The sequence below is a fragment of the Pleurodeles waltl genome, chromosome 4_2, assembly GCF_031143425.1.
Source record: "Pleurodeles waltl isolate 20211129_DDA chromosome 4_2, aPleWal1.hap1.20221129, whole genome shotgun sequence".
In the NCBI taxonomy this organism is placed as follows: domain Eukaryota; kingdom Metazoa; phylum Chordata; class Amphibia; order Caudata; family Salamandridae; genus Pleurodeles; species Pleurodeles waltl.
The window spans coordinates 692,361,267-692,377,530 of NC_090443.1; the positions used below are offsets into that span (position 1 = coordinate 692,361,267).

General features: G+C 45.1%; 1 protein-coding gene across 2 annotated transcripts in view; it reads left to right on the plus strand.

Annotated features, from left to right (window-relative positions):
* The first annotated feature begins 849 nt into the window (after positions 1-849).
* The window catches only part of LOC138293201 (vitellogenin-A2-like), a 79,166-nt gene continuing 63,751 nt past the window's right edge, over positions 850-16,264 (plus strand). For both annotated transcript variants that reach the window (XM_069232288.1, XM_069232289.1), the window contains exons 1-6: positions 850-889; positions 1,145-1,165; positions 1,288-1,439; positions 3,516-3,767; positions 4,774-4,935; positions 5,025-5,173. In XM_069232288.1, coding sequence (XP_069088389.1) covers positions 850-889; positions 1,145-1,165; positions 1,288-1,439; positions 3,516-3,767; positions 4,774-4,935; positions 5,025-5,173 — 776 coding nt within the window. The remainder of the gene's footprint in view (positions 890-1,144; positions 1,166-1,287; positions 1,440-3,515; positions 3,768-4,773; positions 4,936-5,024; positions 5,174-16,264) is intronic.

A 16,264-nucleotide genomic window follows, 5' to 3' on the forward strand; every position in this document is an offset into this window, starting at 1 on the left:
TATTATATAGAAACTGAATGTTACGTGTTTAGGTGACGCTTGGTGATGTGCTCAGACAGCTGCTTTTCCCACATTACATTATTAGTGTTACTATAGTCTGTCACACTGGAGTAGCAATGTTACTACTAGAGTCTAGGGCTTGGGTGCAGATATATACAAAGGTATAAGGTTTTTGTTTTATATATATCATTATGCCTCACAGCAGTGACCTCAATGTCTGTGTTGTATTGTGTAAAAAGAGAGGATGAATTAAGGGCGACAGCTGCACTAAACACCAGATTCAGGAGCACGCAGCAATAATCCACACATTTATTTATTTCATATATAAACCAAGAAATGTGTTAAAATACGTCACTGCAAACACAAAATAAATTAATGGAGAACAGTGTCTACTCTGGTGTCATCATGCAGTTTGCACAATCCTTTGGATTCACTATCATTTAGATAAAATCTGTCTGGACGACTCAGAATGACCACAACAAGGTTTTCGCAACCTTTCATAGGTATACAGGACGGCCTGCCAAAATCCTCAGGTAAATCTCATCCGCATGGCCAAACACGCATTTTTTTCATCATTGTGTGACAAGCAATGACTTTTCATACATCTTTACAAAAGAAAATGTGCATTATTTTATTGTATCCATTATTTTAAAAAAAATAGCTATGTCAGGCCTTTTTGCATCTCTATTTAAGGTAAAACATTGATGTCACTGTGGGTGAAAACTAATGTTTGCCCTGCTTGATAAAAACCTGACCCATCAGCCAAAATAAGCTGGCAAGTACCCACATTCCCGTATTGTTCTCCTATAAAAGCAAGAGCACAAGCGCTCTGCTCTATTCACCGCCACCATGTGGGGAGTCATCCTAGCCCTTCTGGTTGCTCTTGTGGGTAAGCTCGCAGTCCTGGTCTTTTCAATGGAAAGATGTGGTGATGGATAGAAACTTATATATATATATATATATATATAGTTGTTGTATAGAATTGCTCAAGCTAAATGTGTCTTCCAGAGCTTGTGAGAAAGAGAACAGTTGGACAATGAAGAGAAGCTTCATTTATTTAATGTAGCGACCCTCAATATACAGTTAACCTATGTATTTGGTTCTAAACTGTTTCTCACCTTTCCTCTTTGGTTTCCTCCTACAGGCAGCGAGCAGTACAACTATGGTATGTGTCTTTTTGTTTATGAGTGGTGTGTTTACCTGTAATTGCATCAATGCATCTTATTATCTTGGGTCACTACCAGGTGAAATGTTTGTCTCAGCGTTCAGCTCTATGTTTTCTTCCAGAACCCGTCTTCAGTGAAAGCAAGACCTACGTCTTCCAGTACGAGGCCATTATCCTGACTGGGTTACCGGAGGTTGGCCTGGCCAGATCTGGAATGAAACTGAACTGTAAGGTGGAGATCAGTGGATTTGCACAGAAGGCGTATCTCCTCAAGGTAATAATGAACACAGTGCGGAGCGCGCAGTTAGGAGATGGCACAAGGTAAGCAATGGGAGGAGGTTCTCCTACCATCATAGCATTTTCTATAAAAGTGAAACTAGTTTGGTAGACCTAGCCACCTTACCATTCAAAAGTATTATTTTTTTATTATGACTGATGTTCCAACAGTACCTTTCATAAAGATAAAAAACCCTACTTGCTCCACAGCCAAATACAAGTATAAATATTAACTTAAAAAACATCTATTTGGGCACACCTGGCAATGATTCCTCTTCTGGGTTGTCTAGAGCAGAGCAAACATTGATACGTGTTTATAGAGAACAAGATATTAAAAAATCAGAAACTTTGAGTAATTAATGTGTTTTTTAATGAGAAGAGATTATTTTAGATGAATGATTTTTACAGCAGGAATGTTACATTCCAGATTCTACATCCTCCAAGTCACTACTCTGATATTACATAAGTCAGTTGATTTTCCTCGGCTCCAATGTCACCAGTGATAGTTCTCATTTCCCTGGTGCTCCTCACCCTCACCCAGGTCACCAGAGATTCCTTGAAATTGCAGAATGATCCAAAAAGGGAGCACCCTGTCTTACATTTCAGCTCGAATAGCCCCAAAGCATCATGATAAATGCAGTCATTAGAATGAATTTGAATAATATTTCAAAAAGTCTTTCACCATAAATGGGTGCAGCAAGTGCTGTAACGTTGTAGAAAGTTTTTCACCATAAGTTGGTGCGGTGAGTGCCGTATCTCCAGACACCTGTTTCTGGCTTTCGGCCGTCATCAGCGGAGAGCAAAGTGTGGCAGATGGGGTTGCTTGAAATGCGGCCTAAACATATTCTCAGGTTTTTGTACCACTCAGTAGGCGCACAGGTGCTTCACCAGAGCTCGTCAGCTCAAAGGCTCACGGAAGCCGTTAAATACACAATCCAAAAATGGAGCACCCTGTCTTACATTTTAGCTTGAATAGCCCCAAAGCATCATGATAAATGCAGTCATTAGAATGAATTTGAATAATATTTCAAAAATGTTGAAAAACTTTCAAAGCTCTATTCAAATTCGTGCTAATGACTGCATTTACCATAATGCCTTGGGGTCACAAATGCTGGAATGGAAGACAGGGTGCTCCCCATTTTGACAAATTGCAGAATGACACATGATTCTGCCTCACTAGCCTTATCCCACCTCTGTCAGGTCTCCACAAACCTGAGGGAGGTGGAGAAACTCGTACTCTGCTGCTCCACAGCCAACATATTCATAGTCAGCCACAGTTCTGCAGAGATCGAAGGCAGATAACTCCAGTACATGCCGATGTGGCCATGAGAGACCCACAACTGGCAGTGGGCCTACAGTAAAGCACAGCTTTAGGTGATGTGGGGAAAGCACGGAGGGTTGAAGATCACCAGGCAGTGAATGTGTTAGATTTGGGTGACGTTGGGAGGGGCAATGAAGAGAGGGTGATGAGGATGTATGACAGGGCACCGTATTTGTTTCAGTATTTGGAAGTGGAGTGTTGGTTAATGCTGAGTGTTGAGTGAAAAGTTAAGAGGATGACAGACATTTTGTTTTTCAATTGGGTTGGGGTGGGGAAAGGCAGCCAGAATGGGGTGGGAATAAATAGCAGGAATGTACATTTTTTATGTACATAGAACAGGGTTGAGGTGGCTGACGCAGCTAAACTTGGTTAAATGCTAGGCAGCACAAAACAGCTTTGCTTTTTAGATATTTACATTAGAAATATTTAAATTAGGATACACTGAAGCGCATGGTTTACAAATTAGTATGATTTTAGAATCATAATCCTTAAGCACTTACGTTGGTCTAAAATAATTCTTATAAAGTTAATGATATACATATTTGTATTTAGGAATACTTTATTTATACACCGTGTGACCAGTACTACAGACAAAAGTGTACAGTGTAACACACAGGTGCGAGCATTGTGTGTAAATCAGAAGCATCTATCTTCTACAGGATGCAGACAGCACCTTACAGTTTCTAATGGTACTGTCTTCAAGATACATAATAACACCTTTTAAAGATTCTAAAAATAACTTTTATTTTACAGATCACATCTCCTGAAATCAAAGAGTACATCGGCATCTGGCCCAAGGATCCATTCACTCGCTCCTCAAAGCTGACCCAAAGTATTGCTGCTCAGCTGGCCAGACCTGTAAAGTTTGAGTACAGCAATGGACGCGTCGGAACGATTTATGCTCCAGACAGTGTTTCTGAAACTATACTTAACATTTATAGAGGAATCGTGAACATGCTGCAGGTCACCATCAAGAAAACACAAAACGTCTATGACTTGCAAGAGGTTAGTTTCCATTATTTTCAAAAAAAGCTGTAAGCAAACATTGAGATGCATTAGTAATGTCATGTGAACATATTTTTAAAAATTTGTATCTAAGTGGCATGCCCAAAATTATAAACTTGCTTGTAAAATATGATAAAGGCAACTTAAAGTTTCACCTAGGCTGCCTCATGGATTTACAAATGCTATGAGTTGAGTAGAGTGGGGTCTGAAAGTTGGGGCCCAGTTTGAGCTGCAAAGGGACATGTAAGAATGGTTAGTTTCAGTAATTCGTGTTTATTTCCAGAACTATACATAGTAGATTGGTAAATGTACATCTTCACCCATAATGTCCAGGATGTACACCTCCCATTGTTTCCATGACATAATTTGAAGTTTGATGGGAACCTAGTCAACAACGCACTGGATGTCTTTCTCATTGTTTCCAGCTAGGTTCATTCATGATGTGATGATGTCAATCAACAGTCTAGAAAATATTTTTTTAGTGTAGATAATGAACCCTCACAATATATCTCCAGAGTGATAAGGGAGCATCTGCTAAGACTGTCTTAATGTATAAGTTCCAGCTTGTATCACAGTGGCAGAGCATGCTCCGAAATGTAAGCAACAGCCATAATGGAGTTGTTAACCCTATTTTACTAGAAACAAGACAGTTCATTTTCTCAATAGAACCTTACATCCAAAGTTAACCGATGCAGACATTGGTGTGAAGTAATGACACTTGTTTGCATCACTCACACATCTGAAAGTGGCGTGGTGTTCTCCCTTAAGGATCAGTAAAATGACTTACAGAGATGTTTCATAGAACATCCTACTTGTAGAAAATCAGGTGACCACCTATTGCTATCTCATGGCCTGCAGATCAATTGGTTGCATTAGGTGATGGGCTATGTACAGCAGACACTTTTGATAACTGGCAAAACTAACTATTTCTTAATATGTTCCTATGAGGAAACCAATATCCAGAATTCAGCCCAGCAGTTTTAATTGTCTTTGCTAATTTTTACAGTCTGGTGTCACTGGTGTGTGCCACACAAGGTATGTGATCCAAGAAGACAAGAGAACAGATAGAATAATTGTTGTGAAATCCAGAGACTTGAACAACTGCCAGGATAAAGTGGAGAAGAACATTGGCATGGCTTACGTGGAAAAAAGCAATTCTTGGCAGAAGGTACATCCATGTCACATTTGTTGACTCAAACGTGCCTTTTAACATCGTCGCTCTCTGTGATCATTTTATGTGCTTCTATACTTCCGTAGATGGTAAAGAATCTAAGGAGGGCAGCTACATTTACTTACAAGATGAAGCCCAGAGATGATGGTGCTCTAATCACTGAAGTGACTGCACAACAGGTGTATCAGTTCTCCCCATTCTACGAACTCTATGGTGCAGCTGTAATGGAAGCCAGGTGGGTGACTTTCATTTAGTCCCTAGTCTATCTGTGGCTGTTTTGTGCAGGACCATCATGAAATTAGATATCCTGTCCTGAAAGGATCATATCAGCAAATTTAGCTATTTAAACCTAAATTAAATAGATTATTTTTCAGTGAAGCAGCTATTTAATATGCTTAAAATAGCCCTCATATTAAGGTGATTCACAGCTAGACCAGCAAGGTCATTTACCTATTTACATAAAGGTTTAAATTCTTTCATAATAAACACAACATATTCAATTCATCATTGATAGTTTAGATCCTTCCATTATGAGAGTCAGCTACTCTCAATGTGCATCTCATGGCACCGGTTTTGTTGCCATAAAAACAAAAATATATCTACCTGCCAATGAAAGCACAACTGACACCTCCGTCTTCATTGCCTTCTGAATTGGAAATGGTTTGTGTTTACAAATGCTTTCATATCTTCTCTACTGCTAAGACATATCCATGATGTGGTGATAGCTTTTAGGACTGACAAGGAGTATTTCATTTCAACTTTGTTTGCTGCTTGCCAAAGGTCATACCAGATCAATGAATTGGCTTGGTTCTTAAATACTATCACTTAGTTAGACTCGTTATATCGTAGTGTATCATCCAGATCATCACCGCTAAAAACATCTTATGTATTCTAATGTATAATAAGGTAATAATGGGGTTTGGCTATCTTACTTTCAGCAGGCAAGCTGTGGAATACTGTGCCACTTTCAACCTGAGCTCATAAAAACTTGGTGTCCTTCTAGAAACAGCTAAACATATCTGTTCACTCAATAACCATCCTGTACATCATAAGCACATAACACCCACCCTTACAACTTCATGAAGCCACACATATGTTGGCAAACAGCAGTGAGCAAAGGATAACCTTGAGATTTTTTTTATAGTTATGGTCCAAAGTAACCTAGTGAACCACCCAAAGTATTTTTAAATTAGAGCTGTCCTACAAAAATATATGAATCTAAAAGTTCACTGACATGAAATAATCATGATCAACATTTGTGCAATAAATAACAAAAGGCAATTGTGAAAAATACAGCTATCATGTTGGGTGTTTTGTATTTGGAAAATGAAATGTATGAGTCTTGAGGGAATATTAAACTGGTTTAAAATACAATCATGTTTTCAACAGTTTTACTTTTCCACATTTGCCAGAAGAGCATTACATCTCTTAATGGGGTATTAAGTCCACTTGTCACTTGTCACCCAGTTATTGCTAGAGGAAAGGCAGAGACTTTCCTGCATTGCATGGTTCTTTGTGCTATTGGAGGTCGAGCCTTGAAAGACAAAGGGTGCTGTGTCTGAGTCATGTTAGAATATGTCTGAGAACTAAATGTAATCTAAAAGCTAATTCTTTCTTGAGGGAAGCTGTAAAATGACACAACGTATCCAGAATACAGAAGAGGTTGAAAAGGCATTTGACAACATCTGCGTCAGAGGTTTGAGTGCCACAGGGACACGTTTTTGATTTATAGAATTAATAATTACTTTGGTGTCGAATAATTTCACAGAGCCAACATTTCAAATGCAATTAAAAGTAAATGCTTAGAGGAGAACCCTTTGTTTTTAGTTATGTGAGATGACTTTACTCCAAGACATTCAAAAGCTTGCCCCTTAGAAGATAACTTTGGAGTGTGTTAGACCTGACAGCCTTAAAGTGGTCACCCCTAACTTTTTGCCTGCCTCCCTCCATTTTTTGGACACTGTTTTTGCTGGCTTTTAGACTCTGCGCACTTTACCACTGCTAACCAGTGCTAAAGTGCATATGCTCTCTCCCTTCAAACATGGTAACCTTGGATCATACCTGATTGGACTATTTAATTTATTTATAAGTCCCTAGTAATGTGCACTATATGTGCCTAGGGCCTGTAGATTAACTACTAGTAGCCTGCAGCACTGGTTGTGCCACCCACTTAAGTAGCTCCTTTACCTTGTCTCAGGCCTGCCATTGCAAGGCCTGTGTGTGCAGTTTCACTGTCACCTCGACTTGGCCATTTAAAAGTACTTGCCAAGCCTAAACCTCCCCTTTCTCCACATATAAGTCACCTCTAATGTGTGCCCTAGGTAACCCCTAGAGCAGGGTGCTGTGTGGGTGAAAGGCAGGACATGTACCTGTGTAGTTTACATGTCCTGGTAGTGTAAAACTCCTAAATTCGTTTTTGCACTACTGTGAGGCCTGCTCCCTTCATAGGCTAACATTGAGGCTGCCCTCATACAGTATTGAAGTGGTAGCTGCTGATCTGAAAGGAGTAGGAAGGTCATATTTAGTATGGCCAGAATGGTAATATCAAATCCTGCTGACTGCTGAAGTTGGATTTAATATTACTATTCTAGAAATGCCACTTTTAGAAAGTGAGCATTTCTTTGCACTTAAATCTTTCTGTGCCTTACAATCCACGTCTGGCTGGGCTTGGTTGACAGCTCCTTGTGCATTCACTCAGAAACACCCCAAACACAGGGTACTCAGCCTCACTTGCATACTTCTGCATTTTGAATGAGTCTTCCTGGGCTCGGAGGGTGGAGGGCCTGCTCTCACACAAAGGACTGCCAGACCCCCTTCTGGGACCCTGGCAGACAGGATTGAACTGAAAGAGGACCTGGTGCACTTCTTAGCCATTCTTTGAAGTCTCCCCCACTTCAAAGGCACATTTGGGTATATAACAGGACCTCTGCCCTACCTCATCAGACACTTGCTGGAGAAGAAACCTGAACCAGAACCTGCATCCTGCCAAGAAGAACTGCCTGGCTGCCTAAAGGACTCACCTGACTGCTTTCTACAAAGGGCTGCTGCCTTGCTGTTGCCCTGCTGCCTTGCTGAACTCTTGTCTGGCTGTAAAAGTGCTCTCCAAGGGCTTGGATAGAGCTTGCCTCCTGTTCCCTGAAGTCTCAGGACCAAAAAGACTTCTCTTTTTCATTTGGACTCTTCGTGCGCAAAAATTTAGACACACAGCTTGCTCCGTGGCGAGAAAATCACTGCACACCGACGCTGATCAACGCGACACCTCTGGAGCGACCGGAACTTCGACGCACGGCCTCGCAAGGACAACGCCGCCCGACTTCCAGAGGGGAAATCGACGCAATGCCTGCCGTGAGACCGAGAATTCACGCACAGCCTCCGGGAACGATGTGCAGCCGGAATACAAGCTGAAGAATCCATGCACAGACCCCAGGACATCTGGTAATCCCGCGACCCACAGAAAGAGACTGTCCGCCCACCGGAAAATGACGCACGACTTCCCCGCGTGACAAATAACGACGCAAGTCCGTGTGTGCAGAGGAGAAATTGGCATACACACCATTTTTCCACGTATCTCTTCTTCTGCGGCGCTTTGCGGAGATTTTCCACTTTCAACCAGGTACTTTGTGCTTGAAAGAGATTGTTTGCTTTTTAAAAGACTTAAGACACTTTATATCACTTTTCAGTGATATCTCTACAATTTCACATTGCATCTTTACTCGTTTTGACCTACAATTATCCTGATAAATATTATATATTTTTCTAAACACTGTGTGGTGTATGTTTGTGGTGCTATATTGTGTTATTGTATGATTTAATGCACAAATACTTTACACATTGCCTTCTAAGTTAAGCCTGACTGCTCGTGCCAAGCTACCAGAGGGTGGGCACAGGATAATTTTGGATTGTGTGTGACTTACCCTGACTAGAGTGAGGGTTCTTGCTTGGACAGAGGGTAACCTGACTGCCAACCAAAAACCCCATTTCTAACATTGGTGATCAGCCGTGAGGATAGGATTTGTATTTGTGCAGTGACATACAGTAGCTAAGTATTTCACTACCTACCGACAGTTGGAGGTCAACTTGATTTTCATCTCTTTTTGCAAATTCGTTTTCCTGCCAATTTTCAAAAACTAAATCCTCACTCAACATGTCTCTGGTTGGGTCTCAAGTAGGAGATTTGGACCTAGCCCTGTTGGAGACATACTGTCAAACAGCTAAGAGGGTTCTGCAGGGTGTTGAGAGTACCCACCCAAGGGGCCTCCAAAAAGGATGACTTTCAAGTGGCACTGAAGGCCTGGGCAGAAGCCCATTTAGAGGAGGATGAGGAGGAAGAGGAGCCAGAAAATGGCCTCTCAGAGGCTTTATTGCCATCAGTGGGTAATGTTACCACTGCAATTATGCCCCCTTCCAGACCAGGGAGCAGTGTCTCTGTGCAAAGCCTGACCGCAGAGGAAAGGAGGGAAGAAAGGGAGTTCCAATTGCAAATTGCAAAACTGAAAATTGAGGCCCAACAGGAAGAAAAGAGGGCAGAGAGAGAAGCCAAACAAGCTGAAGCTGAAAGAGCAGCCAAACAAGCTGAGGCTGAAAGAGCAGCCAAACAGGTGGAAGCTGAAAGAGCTTTGGCTGAAATGAAACTATTGTTGGCTCATGAACTGAGTCTCAAGGAGCTGGAGATCAAGGCAAGACAGTCTAAACCCAGCAATAATGGTGGCAGAATACAGACAGGACCTGCTGGAGAAAAGAATGTTCGTATACCCAAAAATGTGGTGCCCAGTTTTGTGGTGGGAGATGACATAGATGAATGGTTAGCTGCTTATGAAGTTGCACTAAGGGCTCATGAAGTTCCTGAAGGGCAATGGGGGGTAGCTATGTGGCGTTATCTGCCGCCATTGGGGAGGGACACACTTCTCACATTGGATCAACCTGATCAAAACACATACCCATTTCAGAAAGCCACTTTACTTGCCAAGTTTGGGCTGACCCCTGAGGGATACCGTCAGAGGTTCAGGGACAGCACAAAACAAGCCACACAATCATGGGTTGATTTATTTGACTTTTCCAGTAAGGCACTGAATGGATGTGTGCGGGGCAACAAAGTAGATAATTTTAAAGGGTTATGACTTGATTCTGAGAGGGCATATGCTCAATACTACTTTTCCAGAGTTGCACCAGCACTTCGTAGATATTAAGCTGACTGATCCCAGGAAGCTTGCTGAGGAGGCAGACCTCTGGGTTAGCACCAGAGTGTCCAAAGAGGTACCTGGGGGGGACACCCACAAAGGTGGTCAGGGTTCCCAACAGAAGAAAGAGGGGGGAGATAAACTTACAGATAAAGAACTCTCCAAAGGCCCCCAAAAGAATTCCCAGGGAGGGGGTGGCAACCATTCCTTTTCCATATTTGGGAAAAAGCCAGGGACTTATGATAAATCAGGGCGATCCAACCCCAAATGCTTAGAGTGCTACCAGTATGGTCACTATAAAGGCGACCCCCAGTGCTCCAAGAGGGCACCGTCCACTACTGGACAGACCCCTGGGTTGACTAGTGTAGCGCTCGGGGGGAGATGGACCCAGATAGCTTTGGGGAGCAGGTAGAGATTTCCCTAGTGTCCCTGGGAGAAAGAGAAATGGTGCCCAAAGCCCACATGCCCCAAAATACTTCCAAGTACAGGCAATGGTTCACCATTGATGGGCAAAAGGTAGAGGCTCTGCGTGACACAGGAGCCAGCATGACTACTATCAAGAGTCAGCTGGTGTCAACAGAGCAGATAGTCCCTAATACATTCCACCAGGTCATAGTCGCTGACAATCGTGAGAGTCGCCTACCGGTGGCTCTGGTTCCCTTTGAGTGGGGGGGGGAGTCTCTGGTACTCTGAAAGTAGCTGTGAGTCCTGCCATGCCTGTAGATTGTCTGTTAGGCAATGATCCTGAGAATACTGCTTGGAAAGAAGTAGAGCTCAGATCTCTCCTGGAGATGTTAGGGTTACCTGAGTGGGTCTGCATGACCACACGGTCCATGGCTGCCCGGGAAGGGAGTCAAGGGCATCTGGAGCCTGGAAAAATGGCCCAGACAGCTGCAAAGAGGAAGGGCAAAAGGCGAGGGAAACCCGCCTCAAGTGTTCCCACGTTGGTGGACGAGGCCCCTGAGGAGGAGGAGGACCCTGAGCCCACTGGGCAGGACATAGCTGACCTGGGTAACCTACCTGAACTTGCTGGCTGGCAAGTAGAGGGGGGCCAACCAGAGCAGAATTCAGCAAGGTGCAGAAGGAATGCCCCACCATTGAGGGTCTGAGGCAACAAGCCACAGCCCAAGCAGCAGGTGACGCCTCTGGCACTCACCATATTTACTGGGAGAATGATCTCCTTTACAGTGAGCTTAAGGTTCCAGGTCCTGGGGCAGCCCGTGTGCTGGTGGTCCCCCAGTGTTACCCGAACTTCCTACTGGATCTGGCTCACAACATACCCCTGGCAGGACACCTGGGCCAAGACTAGACCTTTAACAGACTTGACACCCACTTCCATAGGCCCAGAATGAGGACAGTCTCAGATAACTTCTGCAGAGCTTACCCCACCTGCCAGGCTAGTGGGAAGACAGGGAAATGGCGTAAGGCTCCCATGCTCCCGCTCCCCGTCATTGGCACCCCCTTTGAAAGGGTGGGCATCGACATTGTTGGCCCCTTGGACCCCAAAACTGCCTTGGGCAACAGGTTTATCCAGGTTTTGGTGGACCTTGCCACCCGCTATCCAGTGGCAATCCCTCTGAGAACAGTGACTGCACCGGTGGTAATCAGAGCTCTGTTGGGAATATTTACCTGTGTGGGATTCCCTAAGGAGGTTGTGTCTGACAGGGGCACAAACTTCATGTCTGCATACATGAAGTCCAAGTGGGATGAGTGTGGGGTGACCTACCGGTTTACCACCCCTTACCATCCTCGATCCAATGGGCTTGTTGAGAGATTCAACAAGACCCTGAAAAGCATGATTAGTAGCCTGACTGAGGCCATGAGGCGTAAGTGGGATGTCCTCCTACCCTGCCTGTTGTTTGCTTACAGAGAGGTGCCCCAGAAAGGGGTGGGGTTCAGTCCCTTTGAGCTTCTCTATGGTCACCCTGTCAGGGGACCCCTAAGCATTGTGAAGGAGGGCTTGGAGAAAGCTCCAAAGTCACTTCCCCAGGATGTGGTCAGCTACATGCTGGCCCTCTGCAACCAAACCCAACGATTCTAGAAGCAGGCCCAGAGTAACCTCGAGGCCAGTCAAGAGGTGATGGAGGAGTGGTATGACCGGAAGACCACTCTGGTTGAGTTCTCACCTGGAGACAAAGTTTGGGTGATGGAGCCTGTACCGCTGGACTGGCCCCTTTAAGATCAAGGAGCGTAAAGGGGAGGCCACTTACCTAGTGGACCTCAATACCCCTAGGCACCCCCTAAGGGTCCTCCATCACAACCAGCTCAAACCTCACTTTGAGAGCTCTGAGGTCAGTATGCCCCTGGTCACCGATGAGGGCATGGAAGAGGAGAGTGAACCTCTCCCTGACCTCCTCTCTGTCAAAGAATGGGATGGGTCAGTGGGGGGTGTCATTCTCTCTGACTCCCTGACTCTAACCTGGAGAGGAGACTGCTATGAGCTGTTAGAGCAGTTCTCCCCCCTGTTCTCCCTTACTCCTGGACTGACCCACCTCTGTGTTCATGACATTGACACAGGTGACAGTCCCCCTGTGAAGACCAAAATTTACAGGTTATCGGATAAGGTGAAGGCCAGCATCAAGGAGGAGGTCTCCAAGATGTTGACTTCAGGGGTTATTGAGAAATCCAGTAGTCCCTGGGCCAGCCTGGTGGTATTGGTTCCTAAGGTTACTGCCCCAGGTGCGAAGCCAGAACTCCGGTTCTGTGTGGACTACCGGGTTCTCAACTCAGTCACCCGGACTGATGCTCACCCCATCCCCCGAGCTGATGAGCTCGTTGACAGACTCAGAGCTGCCAAGTTCCTGAGTACGTTCGATCTTACTTCAGGGTACTGGCAGATCGGCCTGACTGAGGGGGCTAAAGAAAGATCAGCATTTTCCACCCCTGATGGCCATTACCAATTCCGGGTGATGCCATTTGGACTGAAAAATGCCCCCGCTACCTTCAAACGGTTGGTTTACGGGGTCCTAGCTGGTAAAGATGCCTTCTGTGCAGCTTACCTGGACGACATAGCTGTCTACAGTTCCAGCTGGGAGGCACACCTGCTCCACCTCAAGGAGGTGCTTCAGGCTCTGCAACAGGCATGCCTGACTATCAAGGCTGTAAGTGCCAGATTGGGCAGGGTTCCGTGGTGTACTTGGGACACCTGGTAGGTGGTGGCAAGGTGCAGCCACTCCAGGCCAAGATTGAAACTATCAAGGCCTGGCAACAACCTAGAACACAGACTGAGGTGAAAGCCTTTTTGGGCCTCACTGGAAACTACCGCAGATTCGTCAAGGGCTATGGCACCATTGTGTCCCCCTTGACAGAACTAATTTCCAAGAAACAACCTAGGTTGGTGAATTGGACAGAGGCTTGTCAGAAAGCCTTTGATTCTCTAAAGGAAGCCATGTGCACGGCCCCCGTGCTCAAGGCCCCTGACTACTTCCAGGAATTTATTGTGCAGACAGAAGCTTCAGAGCACGGCATAGGGGCTGTTCTAGCACAGCTAAATGAGGAGGCCTCAGACCAACCAGTGGTCTTTATTAGCAGAAGACTATTACCACGGGAACAAAGGTGGAGTGCTATTGAGAGAGAAGCATTTGCTGTGGTCTGGGCACTGAAGAAGCTAAGACCCTACCTGTTTGAGACTCACTTCCAGGTTCAAACAGACCATAGGCCCCTCAGATGGCTCATGCAGATTAGGGGTGAGAATCCCAAACTCTTGAGGTGGTCCATTTCCCTACAGGGGATGGACTTTACGGTGGAGCATCGCCCAGGGGTTGACCACACCAATGCTGATGGTCTCTCCAGATACTTCCGCCTTAGCGATGAGAGCTCCCAGGAGGTCGAGCATCTCTCCCCACTTTCAGCTGGGGGGGACACATGTTAGACCTGACAGCCTTAGGGTGGTCAGGCTTAACTTTTTGCCTGCCTCCCTCCACTTTTTGGACACTGTTTTTGCTGGCTTTTAGACTCTGCGCACTTTACCACTGCTAACCAGTGCTAAAGTGCATATGCTCTCTCCCTTCAAACATGGTAACCTTGGATCATACCTGATTGGACTATTTAATTTATTTATAAGTCCCTAGTAATGTGCACTATATGTGCCTAGGGCCTGTAGATTAAATGCTACTAGTGGCCTGCAGCACTGGTTGTGCCACCCACTTAAGTAGCTCCTTTACCTTGTCTCAGGCCTGCCATTGCAAGGCACTTAAATCCTTCTGTGCCTTACAATTCACGTCTGGCTGGGCTTGGCTGACAGCTCCTTGTGCATTCACTCAGACACACCCCAAACACAGGGTACTCAGCCACACTTGCATACATCCGCATTTTGAATGGATCTTCCTGCGCTGGGAGGGTGGAGGGCCTGCTCTCACACAAAGGACTGCCACACCCCCTACTGGGACCCTGGCAGACAGGATTGAACTGAAAGGGGACCTGGTGCACTTCTTAGCCATTCTTTGAAGTCTCCCCCACTTCAAAGGCACATTTGGGTATAAAACGGGGCCTCTGCCCTACCTCATCAGACACTTGCTGGAGAAGAAATCTGAACCAGAACCTGCATCCTGCCAAGAAGAACTGCCTGGCTGCCTAAAGGACTCACCTGACTGCTTTCTACAAAGGACTGCTGCCTTGCTGTTGCCCTGCTGCTTTGCTGAACTCTTGTCTTGCTGTAAAAGTGCTCTCCAAGGGCTTGGATAGAGCTTGCCTCCTGTTCCCTGAAGTCTCAGGACCAAAAAGACCTCTCTTTTTCATTTGGACTCTTTGTGCGCCGAACATTTCGACACACAGCTTGCTCCGTGGCGAGAAAATCGCTGCACACTGACGCTGATCCACGCGACACCTCGGGGGGACCGGAACTTTGACGCACGGCCTCGCAAGGACAACGCCGCCTGACTTCCAGAGGGGAAATCGACGCGACGCCTGCCATGAGAGCGAGAATTCCACACACAGCCTCCCGGAACGACGCGTAGCTGGAAAAGAAACTGAAGAATCCACGCACAGACCCCGGGACATCTGGTAATCCCGTGACCCACAGAAAGAGACTGTCCGCGTGCCTGAAAATGACGCACGACTTCCCCGCGTGAAAAATAACGACCAAGTCCGTATGTGCAGAGGAGAAATCGACGTACACACCATTTTTCCACGTATCTCTTCTTCTGCAGCCCTTTGTGGAGATTTTCCACTTTAAACCAGGTACTTTGTGCTTGAAGGAGACTTTGTTTGCTTTTTAAAGAATTAAGACACTTTATATCACTTTTCAGTGATATCTCTACAATTTCACATTGCATCTTTATTCGTTTTGACCTACAATTATTCTGATAAATATTATATATTTTTCTAAACACTGTGTGGTGTATTTTTGTGGTGCTATATTGTGTTATTGTATGATTTATTGCACAAATACTTTACACATTGCCTTCTAAGTTAAGCCTGACTGTTCGTGCCAAGCTACCAGAGGGTGGGCACAGGATAATTTTGGATTGCGTGTGACTTACCCTGACTAGAGTGAGGGTTCTTGCTTGGACAGAGGGTAACCTGACTGCCAACCAAGAACCCCATTTCTAATAGAGTGTATGTCAAGATTCCCCCACAAATTTGAATTTGAACACAGTTGTGCACAAAAAGATACTTCTAGATACTTTGTCCCTATAAATTAGACGTTGTTTCCATAGCTCCTCAATGCCCACACATTGAAAGTACTACCAGGGGAGAGGTGGGGAGCTTATAGATGCTACACATTTTAGACAGTGAGAAAAGCTTTGTTCACCAGGGTCCGACTAAGAATTGGTTGGTGATGTAATTCCTCAAATTTAAAGATGATTTTCTAAAGTTTGAGGCTATTACCCCAAGGAAGTTCACCCCCAATGGTGATCTTTTTTCTTTATTGAGCTATTTTCCATAAACATGAGTTTGAAGTAGCCAAGGCTAGCAGTTTGCACCTCTTGCTTGCCTTTTGGTACCCTGGCACTCTCCTTCCTCTCTGGGCCTCTGGGATTATGCAGGGGTTATCAGCAACAGAAAGAAAAATAAGGCTCTGCAAACCCTATTTACCTTTGGGAGTTTCCACTATCTGACTTACCCTTAGGCACTTGGCAGCAAACATGAGTCTGCTGAGGGGCTAGCTTGAGAAACATTCTGGCCTTGTGATGACAATGGTGGTCAAG